The 20,302-nt window shown below is 30.2% G+C and overlaps 1 protein-coding gene across 8 annotated transcripts in view; it reads right to left on the minus strand.

Moving 5' to 3' along the window:
• LOC118188061 (cilia- and flagella-associated protein 206) overlaps window positions 1–20,302 on the minus strand; it is a 77,524-nt gene that overhangs the window by 45,933 nt on the left and 11,289 nt on the right. For 6 of the 8 annotated variants that reach the window (XM_085813975.1, XM_085813977.1, XM_085813979.1 and 3 more), the window contains 3 exons: window positions 16,974–17,162; window positions 15,035–15,193; window positions 5,619–5,711 (listed from right to left, as the gene is read on the minus strand). In XM_085813975.1, the coding sequence (XP_085670101.1) occupies window positions 5,619–5,711; window positions 15,035–15,193; window positions 16,974–17,162 (441 nt within the window). The remainder of the gene's footprint in view (window positions 1–5,618; window positions 5,712–15,034; window positions 15,194–16,973; window positions 17,163–20,302) is intronic. The other 2 variants (XM_085813976.1, XM_085813978.1) reach the window with 2 other exon arrangements.

Genomic DNA, 20,302 nt, shown 5'->3' on the forward strand with positions numbered 1-20,302 from the left:
TTCTTGATAGGAATCAGGTATGAGCTTTGGTTTGGCCAGTCATTCGGTTAACCTTATTGTCACCGTACCAGTCTATGGTGAACCTCACAACAAGACAACTCACATTATTATCCTAAAAGTAACATGAGTACAATTCATAAAACTGTCACAACTTAGGAAGCACACTGCCATCCCAAATAGTGTAGCAGGGTGTCTGCATTGAGCTTACCATGAATTGGGACCAACGGTCCCAGTTCATACCAGAAGAAACACTCCCAGACCATAATCTCACCTCCACTGAACTTGACTCTGGACACATTGAATTCAGGCAGGAGGCATTCTGCAGGCAGACAGACCAGACTCTGCCATCTGAACGGTACAGGGTAAATCTTGATTCTTCACCCCAAAGAACCTGTTTCCACCAACCATGGTCAACTGTTGACGTGCTTTGCACCGAGCAGGGCGGTTGACCTTTGCGATTTATGGATGGCAGGTTTATGGATGGCAGTACGACCATGAAAACCAAGCAGATGTCATCTTTATGGATGGTATTCATTGAAACAACACGTCTGTTGTAACTCCTGGAGTATACAGAACATTGGTTGGATGTAGTTCTTCCAAGTTCCTATCTCATCACATCGTTCTCTATCTCTACCAGTTTCATGGGTCTGCCGACTCGAGGCACATTTCGACACTCACCGCTCACCTTCCACTTCTGAATTATACAGGCCACTATAGATTTTGGGTAATTTAGCTTATAGATATGCTCCTTAAGGATCGGTCATTTCTATGATACTCGACGATTACACCTTTCTAGAAATCAAATAAACTCTGTATTTCGTGTATCTTGCATGTGACTCATGCCAATGTTGTTTCCTACATGATATTTCAAGGTGAAGGGCGTGACATATATCAGAAACGCAGATATCAGCATCTGCATGGGTGTTCAAATACTTATTGGTACCATATTGCATAAGTACCTCAGTAATAAATATAAATCAGAATTTGTAAAAATATGTTAATATTTGCGTAAAAATATGTTAATATTTGTGTAAAAATACGCTTAAATGCCATAATTATTTCACAATAAACTACTATATGTTTATGCATTTAAAGTAGTTTAAGACTTTGTGAGGATTTATTTATTTATTTTGATTAACAGTTAATTTTTAGTTAAAATTACTTTCCTTTCACGCTCCTTTTCACCCACGCTTTCCATGGCAGAATGTAAATTTGACAACGCATGTTTATTCAGATTAATGGAGAAAGAAGTGCTACTTAAGCGAAGGTTTTGCAAGTTGATTTTAGAGCGTGTTCTGCCTGCTTGAGGCTACATTGTTACGGTGACTTCATAGCAATTTGATTCTATGGCGTTGAGTGTTTCTAGCCACTAGGCTTGTACACCTGGCTTCTATGAGCTAGAAACTTCATGCCTGTTTACTTAACCCTGTGAGCCATTAGGCTAGAGTAATTACATTTAAGTTCAACATTACTTGTTTAAGTTAAACCAGACGTGTTGGCTAATGTAAACCCAAATGGGGTCGACTGTGAATTATTGTGATAGAATAAAGGAGCTACTTACACCCTTCTTCTGATTTTGTCCGCCTACTGTTGAAGACCTGAGGATAATTCCTCTACAGTCTTTCTAGAGCTGAGTTTATGCTACCAAAGAATACAAGATGCTATAAAATTTTTTACAATTATTTTATCAATTCAGATGACATTAATGATTATCCACACCGGCAAGATAATGCAAACAATAATGGCAATTCTAACTGGTTCAATGACTAAAAGAAATCAAATGTATACAGAAGGGTTTTTTTTTTAATTACCTGGAGTTCCTGTTCTTACAATGAATCTGCATTAAAGAAAAGGTCTTAGAGGAAAGAACACTACTATACTGACATTTTACTTAACAGGACATGTAACCATTTTACAGATTGAAACTTTGTAGTCTAATGTAAATGCATAAATTAATTCACCTTCCAGTCATTTTGTGACAAGATTGAGGAAACGTTATATGAATTGTAATATAGAGAGAACCTGAAAATGAGTTTAAAAAAAATCTTCAGTAACGGACCTCTGGAATACTCGCCCAACATGCAGACCGTTACACCACGAAGGCACGCTAAGAAGGTGGGAGAAATACCTTATATACTCCCCCTTTTAAAGGGTGGTTGGGTTTTAGGGGAACCAATCGCCAAATCCTGGGTGTGGAGAATCATCACCCACCATCCATTCAGTTCCGGCGTCACTGCAGAGACATTCGGTATTTTTTGAAAGCAGGAAAGATGAAAAATGAGAAACGCCTTCGCCGGGAATCGAACCACGGACCTCTGGAATACGCACCCAGCATGCAAACCATTACACCACAAAAGCACGCTAAGAAGGCAGGAGAAATACCTTATAGCATTTAATTACTGTAAAATAAGTTACTTTTCTGTAGTATTTATTTGTACTAATAACATTAGTTTCCACAAGATATTTATATATATTACTTATTAAAAAAGGCCTATAAAGTATTTTAATAAAATGTCAAAAAATTCAGAAGATTTCTACTTTTTTTAATAATAATCATTTCGCAGTAATGATTTTCAACTGTTTTATTTCACTGAAACTGCTTTAATAAATCCTAAAATGTTCTTTCACCTAAATCAGATCGCTGCTTAGGTATAATCGCAACCACCTAAGCAGAAATCGCAAAAGTTTCAGAATGTGTCAAGCTGTGGCAAATGAGCTTATAACCATTCTTCAGGCAACCACATCCATAACAATCTTTCAGATACGCAACATAATACCTATCTTTGTATTCCATGTTCCAATGGCTTTTATACAAAAATATTGATATTTTTTGTCTTAAATTCAATTTAAAAATATGCACTTATTGAATTTATCAGCAATGGAAGAAATCATAGTAAATTTTCTTCAAGAATATAATATTTTGCTGCAAAATCACTAAAGAAAACAATGATGTGATGCATTCAGTAGATGGGTGATGTGCGATGCCAGGTTTGTGTAATTATCTGATGTTTTTCCACATGAAAATAGATTGCCGTGTACATGGAGATAAGAATGGTGAAAAAAAATAACAGGAGGATTTTGCAGATGTTTTTTATTACTACCTTGTATGAAGTAAAGGAAGTATTGCAATCATGAAAACTTTTGAGTATCATATTTCAATAAATATACACATTTTATCCGCTTTAATGCCATCTGAACAATTTTTTTGCATGACATCTATTCGTACGAACAGAATAAAGGACTATTTTTTCCAAAAAGGTTTGTATAATGGAGTTAAAGTGGATTCAGAAGGTACTTTTTTTGTGACATCTGTACCCACGTATGTACAATATGAAAAAAAAAAAAAAAAATCTGAATAGTTTCAGATTTTAAATTATGTCCAAATTATTTCAGTTCAATAGCAATGTTGCAGAATAATTTTAAAATGAGCCTATCATTTTGTATCGGAAATTCTTATACACAGTTCCATGCGCTGAAGATAAAAAGGTCCCCCCCCCCTCATCGAGTGTTGCCATTGCTCACTTTTAATCTGTTGAGCTTGTTACTCAGAAATTCGTTAAAGTTTTACAAAATATGAAATCGGTAATAAAACAAATTCCAAATTTCAAATTTGGTCTTCCACATGCCCATATTCGTAAGAGGATTACCTCATTCAAAATTCGATGGCTCTATATACCGTTGTTTTATCACAATGCGAGAAATATACATACATTTATGCAGATTTTTCTTTATTTAATTTCTTCAAATATAATGCAGGACTCTAAAATTTGGTGGCAACAGTTTGAAAAGGGATTCGCCGTTTATAGTGATTCAAAGCAAATTAGCAATTTAGACTTTAAAAAAAAAAGTCTATCATATATCATCTAAAAAACATATATCTTCTGCTCCACTGGGCCAATTGAGAAAATTCAAATTGCATGCATTTTTCAAGTCTCAAAAGCGCGTCTTAGGCTATATATTAGATTTATATATAGCATCATTCTAGCATAGGTATTTTGACACAAAATAGCACTTTTCCTGAAATGACATACCAATTTTTTTCCATATTTCGATTCTATGACTCAAATTATGGCCAAATATCAAATTTTGTAAAATTCATTGTGAAATTTATGGACAAATGCAACAATTTATCTTTGCCTATTTTTTTCAGTTTGCACCAAAATGAATTTACTTGGCAAACTTCTTAATTTGTAGCAACCTAATTTCCTTTTCTTTTTTTCATTGTAGACGAGCCGAAAGAAAGTCATCGTATATACTTTCAAATAATTTTCACAAAGTGCGTGAACCACATTTAACTTGTGTAATCATGTTTTTATCACTCAAGAAAAAGTTATCAAATTTCAAAACGCTCCAATATGTAAATTCATGTATATCTTGGAAAATTTTGAATAAAAAAAAAAACCTAATTTTTTGCAGGTGTGCCTAGAAATATTTCTATTTTAAGACGACGTTAAATATTTTATAGGTTACAATAAAATTTTTTTTCAAAAAATTTTTTTTAAATATTTTAAAATACAAATTTTAAAAATAGTAAATCATAAAAAATGGGCGAATTATATTTGGATTAAGTCTAAATTTCGAATTCTGGGAGAAGGAATCAAGTAAGTTTAATAAAAAAAGAGATAGTAATAAATATATATCAAATTCAATTAACACTGAGGAGCTAAAATTTTGGGAGCTAATTTGTTAAAAAGTACTCGTGCAATTTTTACAAAACTGGGCAGTTTGGCATAATTTGAGTCGTAGAATCCAAATATGGAAAAAAATTATATGTTTTTTCAGAAAAAGTCCGATTTTGTGTCCAAGTACCTATATTAGAACAATACTATATATAAATCTAATATATATCCTTAGCCGTGCTTTCGATATGTTGATCACATTTGCCTATTTACGATAAATGTCGATATTTTGAGAATCTTTTTTGAAAGAAAGTCGAGAAAATGGCCAAATTGTAGTAGTTTTAACGGTTTTATCTATAAAAAATCACTAAACTGCACTAAGATAGCTGTGTTACCACATAAGTACCATTAGATAAAATAAGAGATTAAAAATATTGTTCGCTATAACTGCAAACTCTATTTTCAAAATTTAAAAATAAACTAAATATTGCAGTTTAGAATAGCTGCTTACAGAAATTTCTTTGTTTTTTCTTTTATATAAATTTGAATTTATTGAATTCATTAACGCCTACACACTTTTTTAGAGAAAATATAGCTTTTTATATTAAGACACTATTTCTGTATGTACAATACATTGTATAACTGTTTTGAAAGTGCAGAAATATATATATATATATATCTTTACTGATCATTTTGCAGCAGCTTAATGCATGAAAATACTTTTCATGATTATATTATTTTATTTTATTTTATTATTTATTTATTTATTTATTTATTTATTTATTTTTTGTAATTTTATATATTGTACTATATATACACATATGAAAAATAAATAATTAGATTTAGTTAGACAAAAAAATAAAATAGATAGTTTTTCATGTAAAGGATATACACACAGTCTAAAATCAATTTACTGAAAATTCAAATATCATCTTGAAAGTATAGTCTCAAATAAAATTTGAAACCTAAATAAAAAATGAAAAATATTATGGTACTTGCTTTGCAATTTTTCAACATGTTTTCTCACATCACTTAGTTCATCATGCAAATCTTCACAGACTTTCGGTAAAGTTACCTTCATAATTTTCCCAACTAGTATGAGAGAAAACAGACATTTAATCTAGTAAAAGATTCGCATTCATAAATATAGCAATCAATCAGATTAAAAATCAAACTCCTTATTCCCTTGATGTTTATGAATGCACATATAATATGCCTTGATATTTATTAACTGACACATTTTTCCCCCTAAATAAATTCCTGATTCTTATTTGAATTGAGCATTTTAAATTTGTATATGCGGGATAAAACTTTCTAATACTACAAACATATTGGAAAAAAAAATCTAAAAACATTTTTATGTATCACCATGCACCACTTCTTACTTTGCAGAAAATTTTAATATGACACTTTTGTTTAATTTATCTCTCATTAGCTAATTATTGATCTACATTTCCTTATGCATGACATAACTTCCTATAATTAGAAAATTACTAAGAAAATTCTTAAGCGTTTTTGAGCTATTATATAGTATCCCTTATTTTTGCACTTAAGTGTTTTACATTTTGAAATGAAAGAAATCATGCAAAAATATTTTAGTTCCCAACAAAAATAAAACCTGATGAGGCAAGAGGTATAAAATATCTCCTTTTTATTTTACGAGGTTAAAAAAATGTTATTTTATGAACAAATTTATTTGCAAAATTAGTATCAGAATTGTGTCATTTTATCTCCAAATGTGAGTTATTTACACTGATGGCATTACACTGTTGCTCTAACAGAAAACACCCATTTAAAACTTCTGTAGTGATTGTTGATTAACAGGATAAAATTCTTGAATATTAACGAGTTTATAGTGCTTGGAAATATGGTAAGGATATAGTAATGAAAAAAGTAAGTCATAGTTAAACCACACTTATTACACGCAAATAAAATCACGCCAGAATGCCGACATCAGACACTCACAGCATTGTTATATAACTAACTGCAATAGATTTCAAAACTTTTAATTCAAGTACACAACACATGTTTAAAATGAAAACTGCTGGCTGCATAGGATTCTAACACTTTCTAAGCTAACAATGACTGAGATAAAAAATTATAAGCTATTTTATAAAGTAAAGATATTATAGTATTACAGTAATAAAGAACATTATTTTCATGTTCAGACAGCCTTGTCAGACTTACGTTAATTCAGATAGGTATTTTTAAATTCTTCAGTTATTAACTATTTTAATCTCAAATTTATCTCCTATACTTTGATGATTTCTTTTTCACATAAACGTATAGATAACTTTTATTTAGAGTAAAATATGTAGTTCTGAAAAGATGTAGATAAAGTCAAAGATGTAGTTCTGAAGTACAAAAATATATCATATGTATATGTATGTGTGTGTATATAAAATATAAAATAAGAAAATAAATCACTACTAAATCACTAACTTAATTAGCAATAGCATTTTAAATTTCTTCACACACACATATACATAAGGTGTTTGCATGTACAGTGCAGTGAAATCAAATGGGAAAATTTTAGTCATGGGTGAGGTGAGCTACTAACGGGCAGATCTCTTGGTCCTCAGCTAAGATTTTGTAATTGAACAGTTTGAAAGTATTTAGATGTTCACCAGTTGACTGCTTTGTCAAAGAAGTTTCTATTTATCTTTTTCAAGTACTCTTCTCTAGTCTCAATTTTTAGGTCACGATGTAAAGTTTCGTTGCTTACACAGGAATGCTTATTAGTTATAACCCACAGGAACCTATTCTGAATGAGTTGTAATTTCCTGATATCCTTTTTTGAGGCAGCCGCCCAAACCAGCGAGGCGTACATAGTAATCGACCTGAGAATAACAGTGTAGATCAGTTTTTTCTTTCTTAAATCAAAATTAGACTATTTCCTGATAAGTGAAGTTAAGCTATTAATTACTCCGAAGCCTACCTTCTAATGCTAGTAATGTGATCAGCCTGTTTCAATTGCTCATTTAATACCACTCCAAGATACTTGGCTTCCCATACCTGTGGGATTTTTTTCACCAAAAAGAAATAGTTTTCTTTTGAGTGGATCATTTGTGTGGTTTCTACGCACTAAAAACAGTTGAGACTTATTGGCATTAATTGAAATTTCCTAGTTAGTGCACCACTCCTCAACACTAGTTACGATTTGAAATTTTTTAACTGTGTGATTTGCATTTATGGACTTAACGGCTAAATCCGTATTGTCAGAGTAGCAACCCAGTTAAGTGGTTTCTATGCATATGTACTTTCAGAAAGTCTGCCACATAAAATAAATAAAGTAACGGGCTTAGGATTGACCCGTGCGGAACGCCAGCATTAATTAATTGCATACCTGAGGTATCCTTTTCTTAGAACGCAGAATGCACAGAATTTTCTGTTGGAGATGAAGGACATATGAGCAGAATCATTTCTCTTCCAAAGTTGAGATTGACTGATTTATAAATGAGTCTCTCATGCCAGATGCAGTCGAAAGCTTTCGCGATGTCTAGCATGAGTATGGCAGCATTCTGTCTATTGTGTAGCGTGGCACCACAAAATTTCACTAGTCTTACAAGTTGCTTGGTAGTAGATATTTTTTTTCCTAAACCCGAACTGATGTGGTGGTAGGAGATCAAGATAGGTTTCAGTATGCCAAGATATTTACCAAGATCAGAGAGCAGATTTATTAGTCTATAGCTGTTTGCCCTTGTAGTGTCTTTTCCGGGCTTGGGGAGAAGAATCACTTTAGCATATTTCCATTTTCAGGAAAAGTAAGAATTGCTGAGACAAGAAATCAAAATACTAGTATACTGGGTGATGATTTTTACTGGTAAATTTTTAATGGAAATGCTGCTGGTTTATAATTTTAATTTACCTTTTTTTTTTTATCTTACATATCTCTTCTTCAAAGAGAAAAAGGCTTGGGGACAGAAATGTTTTTTTGAAAGATAAAGTGCTAGACATTAGCAAATGAAGAGAAATATGATTAAAGAGTACAAATCATAAAATTTTTATGAATATGAAGATTTATATAATTGCAAAATACGAACTTTGATAACATTTTACAGTCCTATTAAAATTTTCAGTCTAAAAATATTTATTTTAGTTTAGTTTAGACCAAAAATGTTGTTTAAAATTCCATATTCAAGGTTTTTCAAAACTTTTCATACTATATTGTTACGAAATGTCCAAGCGTGATAAGATGGCTTCCCCGCAAAGCAGTTTTAGGGTTGCCACATTTGGCGAGAAATCGCCCATTTGGTGACAAAATTGGCGATATACCATGGACGGTTGGAGAACCTTCTGGAACGAATTCTTACCGGTTTAGCACAGAATGTTCTTGAACACAAGCCGTAAGCTATATAAACCCTGCTGATCTGCAGTCAGTTACTGAGTGCCTCATCGAAAGGGTGAGTCAGTGCGTGTGCCTCATCAAAAGGGCGAGTCAGAGTACCTTGTCTAGAGTTAGTTAGTATTGAGTTGGTGTCCCGTCTAGTGAGCAAGTGCCAAATGGGTCGTGAAATGTACCGAAAGAGTCTCGTAGTGTATCGCGGTTAGTGCATTGTCAAGAAAGTGTGTTGAGCTCCGGGAATGACTGAACCGAAGAGTCGGGAGCTGTACTCTGTGTGTCGTCGAGCGCATCGCAAGTTGTAGTGTGGAGAGTCTCGAGAGTACATGGAGTTCCGAGAACGACCGAGCAGAGTCTGGAGCTGTACTCTGGTACTTTGTAGTGAAGCTGTCTCCACTGTTATAACCTGTGAAGGCTGTGTCGCTGATTGTGTCAGCGTGTTTATAGTAGTTCTGCAGAGTTGATCGAGTTGACAGCCGGATAGTGAGTGCTGAGTGGGTCGTCGAATGCACCAAAATAGTCTTGCAGAGTATCGCGGTTAGTGCATCATCGAGAGAGTGTGTTGAGCTCCGGGAATGATTGGAGCTGTACTCTGGTGCTTTGCACTGAAGCTGTCTCCACCGTTATAGCCTGATAGTGTGAAGGCTGTGTTGCTGATTGTGTCAACATGTTTATAGTAGTTCTTCGACGACTGTAACATGATTTTGGAGCAGTCCTGATTAATATTGGTAAATAAAGTATGTTTCGATATTCCATCAAGTAGTGCCATTGTTATTCACTCCAAATCCACACGAACCCCGTACGAACGTGAAAGAAAAAAATAACGCAACAACTGGTGTCAGAAAAGAAAAACGTACCAATATCATAAATTAAAAAATTTTATACACCCATTACTTATTTTGAATAATCACAAAAAATTTCAAAATTTTATAACACACTAATTTCCATACTTAAAAAAAAACTTTTAAACATTTTAATTATACATAGTAGTAATATAGATAAAATTATGGTTTCACTGTTGTTATTACATTTCTAATTTCCTTATTTTACACAAACTGTAAAACCCCATAGTTATCTCTAAACACAAAGGTTTCCATCTACTGTGCACTTCCACTTAAATTAACTGATGTATTAATATTCATCAGTGGTTAAGCATTGCTCGGCAGGTACTTATTATTGCTCGGCAGGATCATCAATACTTAGATAAGGTAACTAGCCTTTGTGAACTGCAAGGGCTATTTTGATCTGTAATACAAAGTCTGTGAATATCTGAAAATTAGAAAATAGCTGCACAGACACACAGGATGACATAAAGGAGGAGAAAACCTTGCAGATGAGGCACAGATTCAACATATATTTTATTTTTATAACTAATTTTTATACTAAAAATTTCATATTCATAGGAGAACATGTTTCCTAAATATCTTATCAGGATACTTATCCATCTTTACACATCCTTATTACGGATGTGATAAACACCCGACAATTTTACATATCTGATCACATCCTGAGACAATGGATGACATAAACAGCAGAATAACACATGCAAGCAGGGTGATAAGGAGAGAGTGGATGTGTGTAGTTTATTAACAGAATTGTTTTTGAAATTTTAAGTTCCGAATTAGCTACATCATCATCATTACGTAAAAGTCACATGATGTAGATAAATCAAGAAATGATGCAGTCCAGAAAAAGTTATTAAGCAATTGATATTCTTAGAATAGAAAGTAAATATGCAAATTAAAACTAAGGGGATATTGCTAATTTAAGTTATAATTTAGATTTACCTACTTTTTATCTTACATACACACATATACATAAGTGAATAAATACATAGTAAAAAACAGTTCCATATATAATCCAGTCATGTGCTTATAGCAGAAACAAGTGGTATAATAATGCAAAATAAATTCAGCTTAAATTAATACATTTAAAAAACATTCTGTATTCAATCCAAAGCAAATCATGTAGGAAAAAGAAAAAAAGCACAGTGGTAAATAACATGAAAAATGCAAAAATTGTTAACACCAAAAACGAAAAAGTAAAAAGGTAATTTACATTCCTCATTGCATCATCAAGGCAATGGTGGGGGGGGGGAAACTACATCAGCCCACTTCTGAGCTAACAAGGACACAGATCAAAAATTAGAGTTTAATACTTAAAGTAAACTCAGAAAATCAATCAAAACAATTTGTGTCCCCAATCAGTCTAACTTCCACAGCCCATACAAAGTAGTGCAAAACCACATACAACATCAAAACTGCAAATAAGCTTTAAAAAAAATTTACTTATTTACATAAAAATTGAAAAGAAAAAATCCAAAAACTTTTTTTTTTTTGGTTCTTTTTTAGCAGACTGAGTTTAAAAAACAAAACATATAAACACATGCAATCCAACCCATGACAAAATAATAACTTATGAAAGTTTGAACCCATATAGGCCAGAATAAAAAACTGCAAAATTATAGCTTCAAAACCATAACAAGCTTAAAAATATATAAAAATAATTTTCTTTCTGAGCAGACGGAGTCTATGAAACAAAACATGTAAACATATGAAATGTAAACATATGAATTCAACATATGAAAAAATAATAACACATGAAACTTTTATACCAAAATACATGGAAAAAAAAGGGGAAGTGTTAGTTCCTAAATCTCCAATATCAGAACAACAGTTGCTTTAAATAAACAAATATTAACTCAACATGCTCAGTAGCACAACTAGTGTAACCAACATGTGACTGACCAAGACCAACATCTAGCAAGTAATGGAACCAGTAAATAACGATTTCTAAACTGATCAATAATATAAAAGAACTAGAAAAACTCAAAATGCTATTTATTTATTTTTATTATTACTGATCAGTTTGGAATTCACTGTTTAGCTGGTTTCATTGCTAAGCACATATTGGGCTGAGCACCAGTCTTGTGCTACTCAGCATGTGGAATATATATTTTTTTTCATTTCAAAGCAACTGCTACTCTAATGTTGCAGATTTAGGAACTAACTCTTCTTCTTCTTTTTCTTCTTCTTCTTCTTCTTTTTTTTTTTTTTTTTTTTTTTTAATTTTTATTTCCTTATTCTTTTATTTTTATTTTTTTATTCTAAGTTTTTTGGGGACAAATTTTCATTTGTTATTAGTTTTTTATATGATGAGTTGCTTGTATTTATATACTTTGTTTTGTAGACTCAGTATGCTCAAAAGAAAATACACTTTTATTAGATTTTTAAACTTTTTTATAAGCTTTAAGTTTTGTTTATAGTTTTGAAGCTATAATTTTGGAATTTTTTACTCTGACTTGTATGGTTTCAAATTTTTGTATGTTATTATTTTTTTCACTTGTTGATTGCTTGTGCTGGCATGTTTTGTTTTTTGATTTCAGTTTCCCCCCACCCATTTTTTAAAGCTTTTTTTTTTTTTTTTTTCTGGTTTTGATGCAATGATTTTGCTGTTTTTTGCCCTACTTTCTATGGCCTATGAGCACACAAATTGCCTTGATTGATTTTCCGAGATTATTTTAAGTGTTAAATTGATTAAAGTGGGGGATGCAAATTACTTTTTTCCTTTTTCTCTTTGGGTTTAAACAATTTTTTTACCTTTCATGCTATTTAACACTGTGCTTCTATTTTTTTATTTTTGCACATGCTTTATTGTGAATAAGTTATGGAATGGTTTTTAAACATATTTATTTTATATATATATATATATATATATATATATGTTGTATGAACTTAAATCCATTTAGTGCGAATACAAGTTATTATTACTTGCGCAATTGCTGCAAAGTTAGTTAATAATAATTTATTTCCTAAACCGTATTGATTAATTGATTATATTATCTCCTAAGTTTAATTAAAGTAGAATTATTTTAAAAGTGTGCATCCATACTGGTAAGTTATATTTTGAAAGATGTTTTGAAGTAATTTGAAAGCAAAATGTTAATACCTCACTTCCTCTAGAAGAAATCTATACCAGTCTACTTGATCTACCAAAACTTTTCCCTAATATACTCAATATCATGACTCTTGACAAATGGAAAACCTACCTAAAATGCACACTTTTGCATAACTACATCAAGTTTCAAAATCAACTTTTTAAACAAGTCAGAGGATTGCCAATGGGCTTACATTCCAGCACCTCGATCTGTAATATCTTTTTATTTGTCAAAGAATTTAACTTCCAAAAAAATCTACAACCACAAGAGTTAAATTACTACAAACACACCTACAGATTTATTGATGACCTTATTACAATTAATAATTTTGGTAAAATTGAAAACTTCGACATTTATCCGAATTGTCTTAAACTTAATAAAACTAATAATTCACAAAATAGCATAGACTTTCTAGATCTTCAAATCATTAACTACAAAAAAATTTTACTTTTTGACAAAACAAGAAACTTCAATTTCAATACTATAATTAATCAAATACAACGAATTAAAATTATAATTAATCAAATACAACGAATTAAAACTATAATTAATCAAATACAACGAATTAAAACTATATGCACACAGATACAATAGATTTACAACACGAAATTTTGATCCTTATCAAAATTCTCAAAAATAATCTAATTCCCTTTCAATTTATCAACCATTGCCTTAAAAGAGCAGGCGTTAAATACTCACTCTAAATCATTTAACTGATAGGGATATGATAATTTATTCCTAAACCTGAGAAGGCGGTATAAGTTGGATGACTGTCAGTTGAAAGATTTGTATATAGTGTAATTACTCAATTGTATATATTGTAAAAAGCTAATTGTCTTCAGACATATACTGTTACTATACTGTTACTAAAAAAATGGGCCTATTTCCTGCCTTTAGACTGTCTACTAGCTCTTGGATAGCGAAAATGCCTTTTTCTTTTCTTAAATTCTTAATCATTGCGACACGACAATTAGCCAGAAATTAATTAATTTCCATTCACTAGTATTTTAAAAAAAATCTTAACAGACGATCTCTCTCAGATAAGAACTCCACAAAATACATCCCTCAAGAATTCCAAGTCCCACCCACTACCATAAATTTCTTCACCCAAGTCTTGCCGACTGATATAATTCAAAGCCCCTACTGCCGCGAAGAATTTTCGGACACCCTACACTTCTGAGTCAGACACGAAGAGAACACACTGCCAACTCCCCCACTAGAAAGAATGTAAGTTACTTAATACCTTTCTGGCCTTTATATCTTCATGTACATTCACTGATCTTATTTATATTATTTTCTATTTTATTTTTATATTATTTTTATGTTCTCTTTGATTTGTTTTTGCAAAGTTTGCATTATTTATCTTTTTTATAATCTTCTATGTTTATTTCAACTTTACTTTGATTTCGATTTCATAATGACAATTTCCAATGTTTAATTTCTACAAATAATATAGTACTCAAATACATAAAGATGATAGTGTCGGGGACGATTACTCGAGTTTTACAAGATTTCTCTACAGTAATTGATTTTTACTCCAAATTGAATTGACTAAAATGCTTCATGAGAATCAGTTCTTTGAGTAACAACTATTCGCGGAAATATTTGGCCTGACTAGAATTGCCGGTTTGGCTTTAATTTATAACTCGAGTAAAGACGAAACACTTTCATATTTACGTATTTCTATCAATTATTGATCATTGAACGGGAGTTGGTTTGTTCCCCTTGAAAAGTCAACTAATTTCCGATCAATGACAATAATTACATGTTTTAATTTTTACTTTTACAATTGTAATATTATTCTTTGTGATGATTTAACTCCAGTCCCCGTTAAAACATTATTAACATTTTGCTTTCAAATTACTTCAAAACATCTTTCAAAATATAACTTACCAGTATGGATGCACACTTTTAAAATAATTCTACTTTAATTAAACTTAGGAGATAATATAATCAATTAATCAATGCGGTTTAGGAAATAAATTATATATATATATATATATATATATATATATATATAATGTACATACACATAATTATAAAAAATATTATTTATAATGCTAAAACATTATTTTCTATATCATATGCATCATACAGATTTAAAAACCATAAGCAAATTTTAAAATATATACCAACCATCAAACATAAATCTTCCAGCCTTGTCACTATACCATGCATGGAGACGTATACCAGCAGCTATAGAAGACACTTCATTTATGTATGCCATTTTTGTTTTCTGATTACTTAAAATAAAAGTGGAAAGAGATGATGGTGGAAATATACTGTTAATAGCAGCTGGAAAAAAAAATTAAATTTACATACTTTTAACCTCAAATAACTGTTACAAATTAACTTTATGGTTAAATAAATATCACACTATAAATTAATTTAAAATTTATATTAGCTTTATACGAATAGAGAATATTTGTTAAATTCAAACACTATAAATGAATATATGTTTATTAATAATGAAGTTTTGCAAATTGTAATTTTCTGTTTAATGAGATGATAAATGAAGAATAATTACCAGCAGTTTTAGAGACCTTAAAAGTTATTCTCATTTATTTCTGACTGTTTCACTTGTGAATAATTTAGAAGACTAAACTATTACTTTACCAGAGAATTATTTTGCAATGTTAAACATTTACATTGATCTTGTTCAAATTTATCAGGATTTTTAAAACTTAATCGCATTAAGTTACTTCTGAAATTTATTAGTTAATTATGGGCATAAAATTTCTATTGTTCTAATTTTATTATTAGCTTGAGTCATAGAATACAGATAAAACTTCAATTGAATATTTTATTGTGTATAACATGCAATATATTGAATAATTCAATAATATAAAAATGTTAAAAAATTCGATTTAAAATGAATATTTCCCTAGTAAAAGAATTCATTTTTTAGAAAATCTTATCCCCTTTGTATTATAAATTTATTTACATATTAATCACAAATTACTTTTGTACCAGCACACTAATTTAAAATATAAATAGATAAACAAATAAAATATGAAAGACACTATATTATATTGCTAAAATATTTTAATTAAAAGAATTTGGTAAAGAAAAATTAGATTTCATTTGAAATTCTAATGAAAGAAAATATATTAAATGTAAAATCATCTGAACTAATTTATTATATTTAATGTATTTTATTATTAGAAATATTTCGAAAAGATTATTTTTACAAAAAGCAGTTTTGAAATAGTCAAACAATAGCACATGTGAAAAATATCTGAAATAATTCTTTTAAATACACAGTAGTTTTTCTTTCCAAATAAATTTAAAAACAAAAGTGTCTGAGAACATCTGTGAGCCACAGTATCATTATTACAAAAGTCAGAACTAGTCAAATGCATCCCAGGCCTTTCATCTAGCAGTAATTGTGAGTCATAGTATCATTACTGAAAACCAGAAACTGAGCAAAGACTAACTATTACTTTTAGTAAGCCTAGGCTTTATATCTAGCAAGTAAAATTTGATTATTCAGAAGCATGTCACACACAGTTTACCACTTTGTTTATGCAAAAGAAAAATAATACTAGTATTTGCAAATAAAAAAAGGTCCTAAAAAACGAAAAATTAATTCAAAATATAAAAATTTTCCAAAAATGATCAAAAGCACACATCAAATATTTTTATTTTAGTTACAAAAGAAAAACAAAAGGAAAGTTTGTTAGAAAAAGTCCTATCATGGGAAAACTAGTTTGTTAGAAAATGTCATATCATAGGTAAACTCTATTCCTTAGAATAGAAAATATGATGGATTTCAAGATTAAAACCTGTAAAATGCAAATAAAAAATAAATGAAAAGGTATAGAGTACGTGAAAATCAAAATATTTGTCAACAAAATTCAATTCAACATATTTGCATGCAAGTTAAGAATTATAAATTTTACAGTAATGTTAAAATAATTAATTTTAAATTCAGCAGCCAGTTAAATAAACATGAATAAAAATTTCAGTAAAATAGTTTTAAGAAATAACACACAAAATGATATCTAATATAATTAAAAATTATATTAAATATAATATATAGTATACTTAACACCATTTAATATTTTGCAATTACTTTTCATTTCTTCAAAGGCAGTACAGTCCTCTTTATTATTCATTCCCACTTTAATCAGTGCTAATTGAATGAGATCATAATGCATATCCTTAAAATCTTCAGTTGGATTATGCCACACTTTTTTTAATTTTTGAAGCAAATGAAAGCAGTTTTTCATCATTACTTGGTTTTGATGTTCTTTGTATTGATCTGAAATTCATATAACAAATGCATAAAGAAAAAGCAATGGTGAAAAGTCATATTTTTTAAATTATGTAACATATAAAACATAAATAAATGCACTGCATGCATACAAAATGCATAAATATCAAATGCATAAAATAGAGAATCAAAATGCCTAAAATAAAATATGCTATGCATTTGTATTATATGTTCCTTAAGGAACATGAGGCATATTTTAGAAAAAGGAAACACAGAAGTCTTCTGTTGCCCAGCATTGTTGGTCCAAAAATCACACTTTCAATTTTTTTGCAGCCAAAATTATTCAAAAACATCTTCCATTGGTGAACTGGATTTTTTAGAGGCATTTTACATTCAAAAAAATCTTTCTGTTCTAGTTAACGACCCTAATTCCAATCCATCTTTGCCTTCAGCCTTTAAGGAAATTATGCTTTAGTTCTGGTTTCATCAACAGATGGTGCCAGTAGCTTGACTCCTCTCCATGTTAACTTATTTTATCTAATCACTATATCTTATCTCATTCATTTTCGCTTTTGCAGCTCAGGATGATGGTTCAGTAAAACTATCGAAACTAGTCCTGTGAAAATTTGAAAGTATACTGCTGATTTTTGTTGTTAGACTTCTAAATTAATACTATTGGCTTATCTTAGCCACATAAGCATCTTGGTGAGTTTCACCCATCCTAGAATAAAGACATGTCTAAAAAATTAACTAGCACATGTGGTTAACATGCAGTACATCTGGATGTTTATTCAAAGTACAGCAACCCCGAGGAAAACAATAAGAGATAACAAACCTAATGACACCACCCATTTCAGATGAAGGAAGATTATGGGCTATCTACAAAAGTTTCTGTAAACTAAAAGCTTATAAGAATTATAATTTATGGTTGAATTCAAAATATTGAGACTGAAGGTTTTACAAACATATGAAAAAATATATGTAGCTTAAAACCTCTGACAATTCACAGATGTAACTATCTAATCAATTAGACACAGTGGTGAGGTATCAAAATTTTAAATAAAGGATTCACACTTAATTTTATAAAAATGTAAAATCAAATTCTAATTAAATCTTTTACTTTTTACGAATATAAAAATGTGCATGGGAATTTTTTTTATGTCAAATATTCTTTAAAATTAAATAAATTAAAAAAACAGGATATTGCAAGAATTAAGGAAAATAACAAGTAAATTTAAGTTATGTGACACAATTTATGACCAGTAACTGTAACATGTTAGTTTCTTCTCCTTTTATTCCTCGATATCTTTCAGAAAGTTTTAAAGTTAAGTGATGATTTTTAAAAGTGTTTCCATTTCAAGTTTAGGATTAAATTCTGTTAAAGGTTTCTGTAAAAAAATCATTATTAAAACTGAAATATGTTGCACAGTCAAAGTAGATCTTGTGGAAATATTGTTCATTGAGCTGAAAGTTCATTCAGCTTCAGCACTACTAATAGCAGTATTGTGACTATAGTGATTTTACCTTCCTTTACACTATAAGGAATTTTACTATGAAGTTTCCCTGTTAAAGCCATTTAAATAAAATTCTAAAAATAATTAATTTTTATTTCAGGTTTCAAAATAAAATTTAATGCTTGCAGGTGTATCTTTATGACATGTAAGAAACGCATTTTTCTTGAGATGCGAAACAAAGGGGAAAGGGGCTTACAAAATAGAGACAAATTTCACTTAGATGCCCAAAAACCTATTTCTTTTAAACATTCATTTAGCACTGAATGCGGGATTTCAGAGTCATGGCAATGACTAGCAGCACAGGAAAAAGTTTCCTATAGTAATAACTTTTACCAACCATTAATCTCACTATGCAGTATAAATTATAATTAAGAAAACTGAAGAACTTTATTCTTATGTAACTGAGATCTGCATACATTTCTGAATGGAGTGGATATTTGTGTAACACATTAAAGAGAAACAGAAGAGCAAATGAAATAAAATCTTATTTCAACAGAGGCTAAGAGTGCACAAAAACTAAAAAACCTAACTTTTAGTAGCTTAATAAAATTGTAACATATTTAACACAATTAAAAAATGTTTGGTGATTTATCATAGACCTTTTACTAGATAATTTTGTGCCTGGCTAACAACAAATACTGAAGTTTCTAATTATTACTGTCAGTTCGTATTTTTATAAAATTAATCTTCTCACTAACATATTACTGACCAAACGGAAAACCCTTCATTTCTCCTTGCCATTTCCAAAATGTTATTAAAAAAATGTTAAAGTTTTAAAAAATATGAAGTAGATAATAAAACAAATTCCAAATTTGAGCTTCCAGGTGCTCATATTAGAATGCAGGGCTACGTTATTTAAATGGCTCTAGGTACCATTGTTTTTTCCACAATATGAGAAACATACATACATTTATGCAGTTTCTTTATTATTTAACTTCTTTAAATATAATACAGGGTTATAATATTTGGTGGCAAGAATTTGAAAAGTGATTCAGAATTGTATAGTGATACAACACAAAATTCCGTTTTGAGACTAATAGCCCTTCTAGGCCAATGTCATTTGGGCTAAAAAAAAAAAAAAAACTTTCAGTTTTATGTCAAATATTAATGCTGCCTTTCCTGCACAATAACATAAATTATGTATGTTATGAATTGTTTTTTCCTAGTGCTAGTTTGGTTACTTTACACATATATTAAATATTTGTGTGAATCAGTAATTCAAAAATAAAAATTTTATTATACACTGAGATTTTTAAATAAAAACTGAAAATAGATGTAATCAACAAAATGCATTTCTAAATTAATCTGAGATACTATTTGATTAAAAAAAAACAAGATTTTCAATGTACAAATACATTGATGGAAAAAAAAAAAAAACTCCCAACACCAAGAAGGATTGTGTTGGACAAACGAAATTTGGTAGGCATGTTTATACATCTGAAAGATGACATCTATTTATATTTCATGCTAGGTGCATAAGTGTAATTAGGTTTGCTTTAAATACATGCTGTAAAGTTAGTGAGAATTAATATTACTGAGATTTGACATAATGAGTTAATGTTAGTCAAGAATGCTTTAAAGACGAAGAAACCATTATCAGCAGCTCAGCGAGTTTGAACAAGGTCATGTAATACGGCTACAAGAAGGTGCACTTTCCTTCTGCAAAACTGCAGA

The sequence above is a fragment of the Stegodyphus dumicola genome, chromosome 3 (assembly GCF_044657685.1).
Source record: "Stegodyphus dumicola isolate Sdum_Otavi_A_Nest chromosome 3, ASM4465768v1".
Classification (NCBI taxonomy): Eukaryota; Metazoa; Arthropoda; class Arachnida; order Araneae; family Eresidae; genus Stegodyphus; species Stegodyphus dumicola.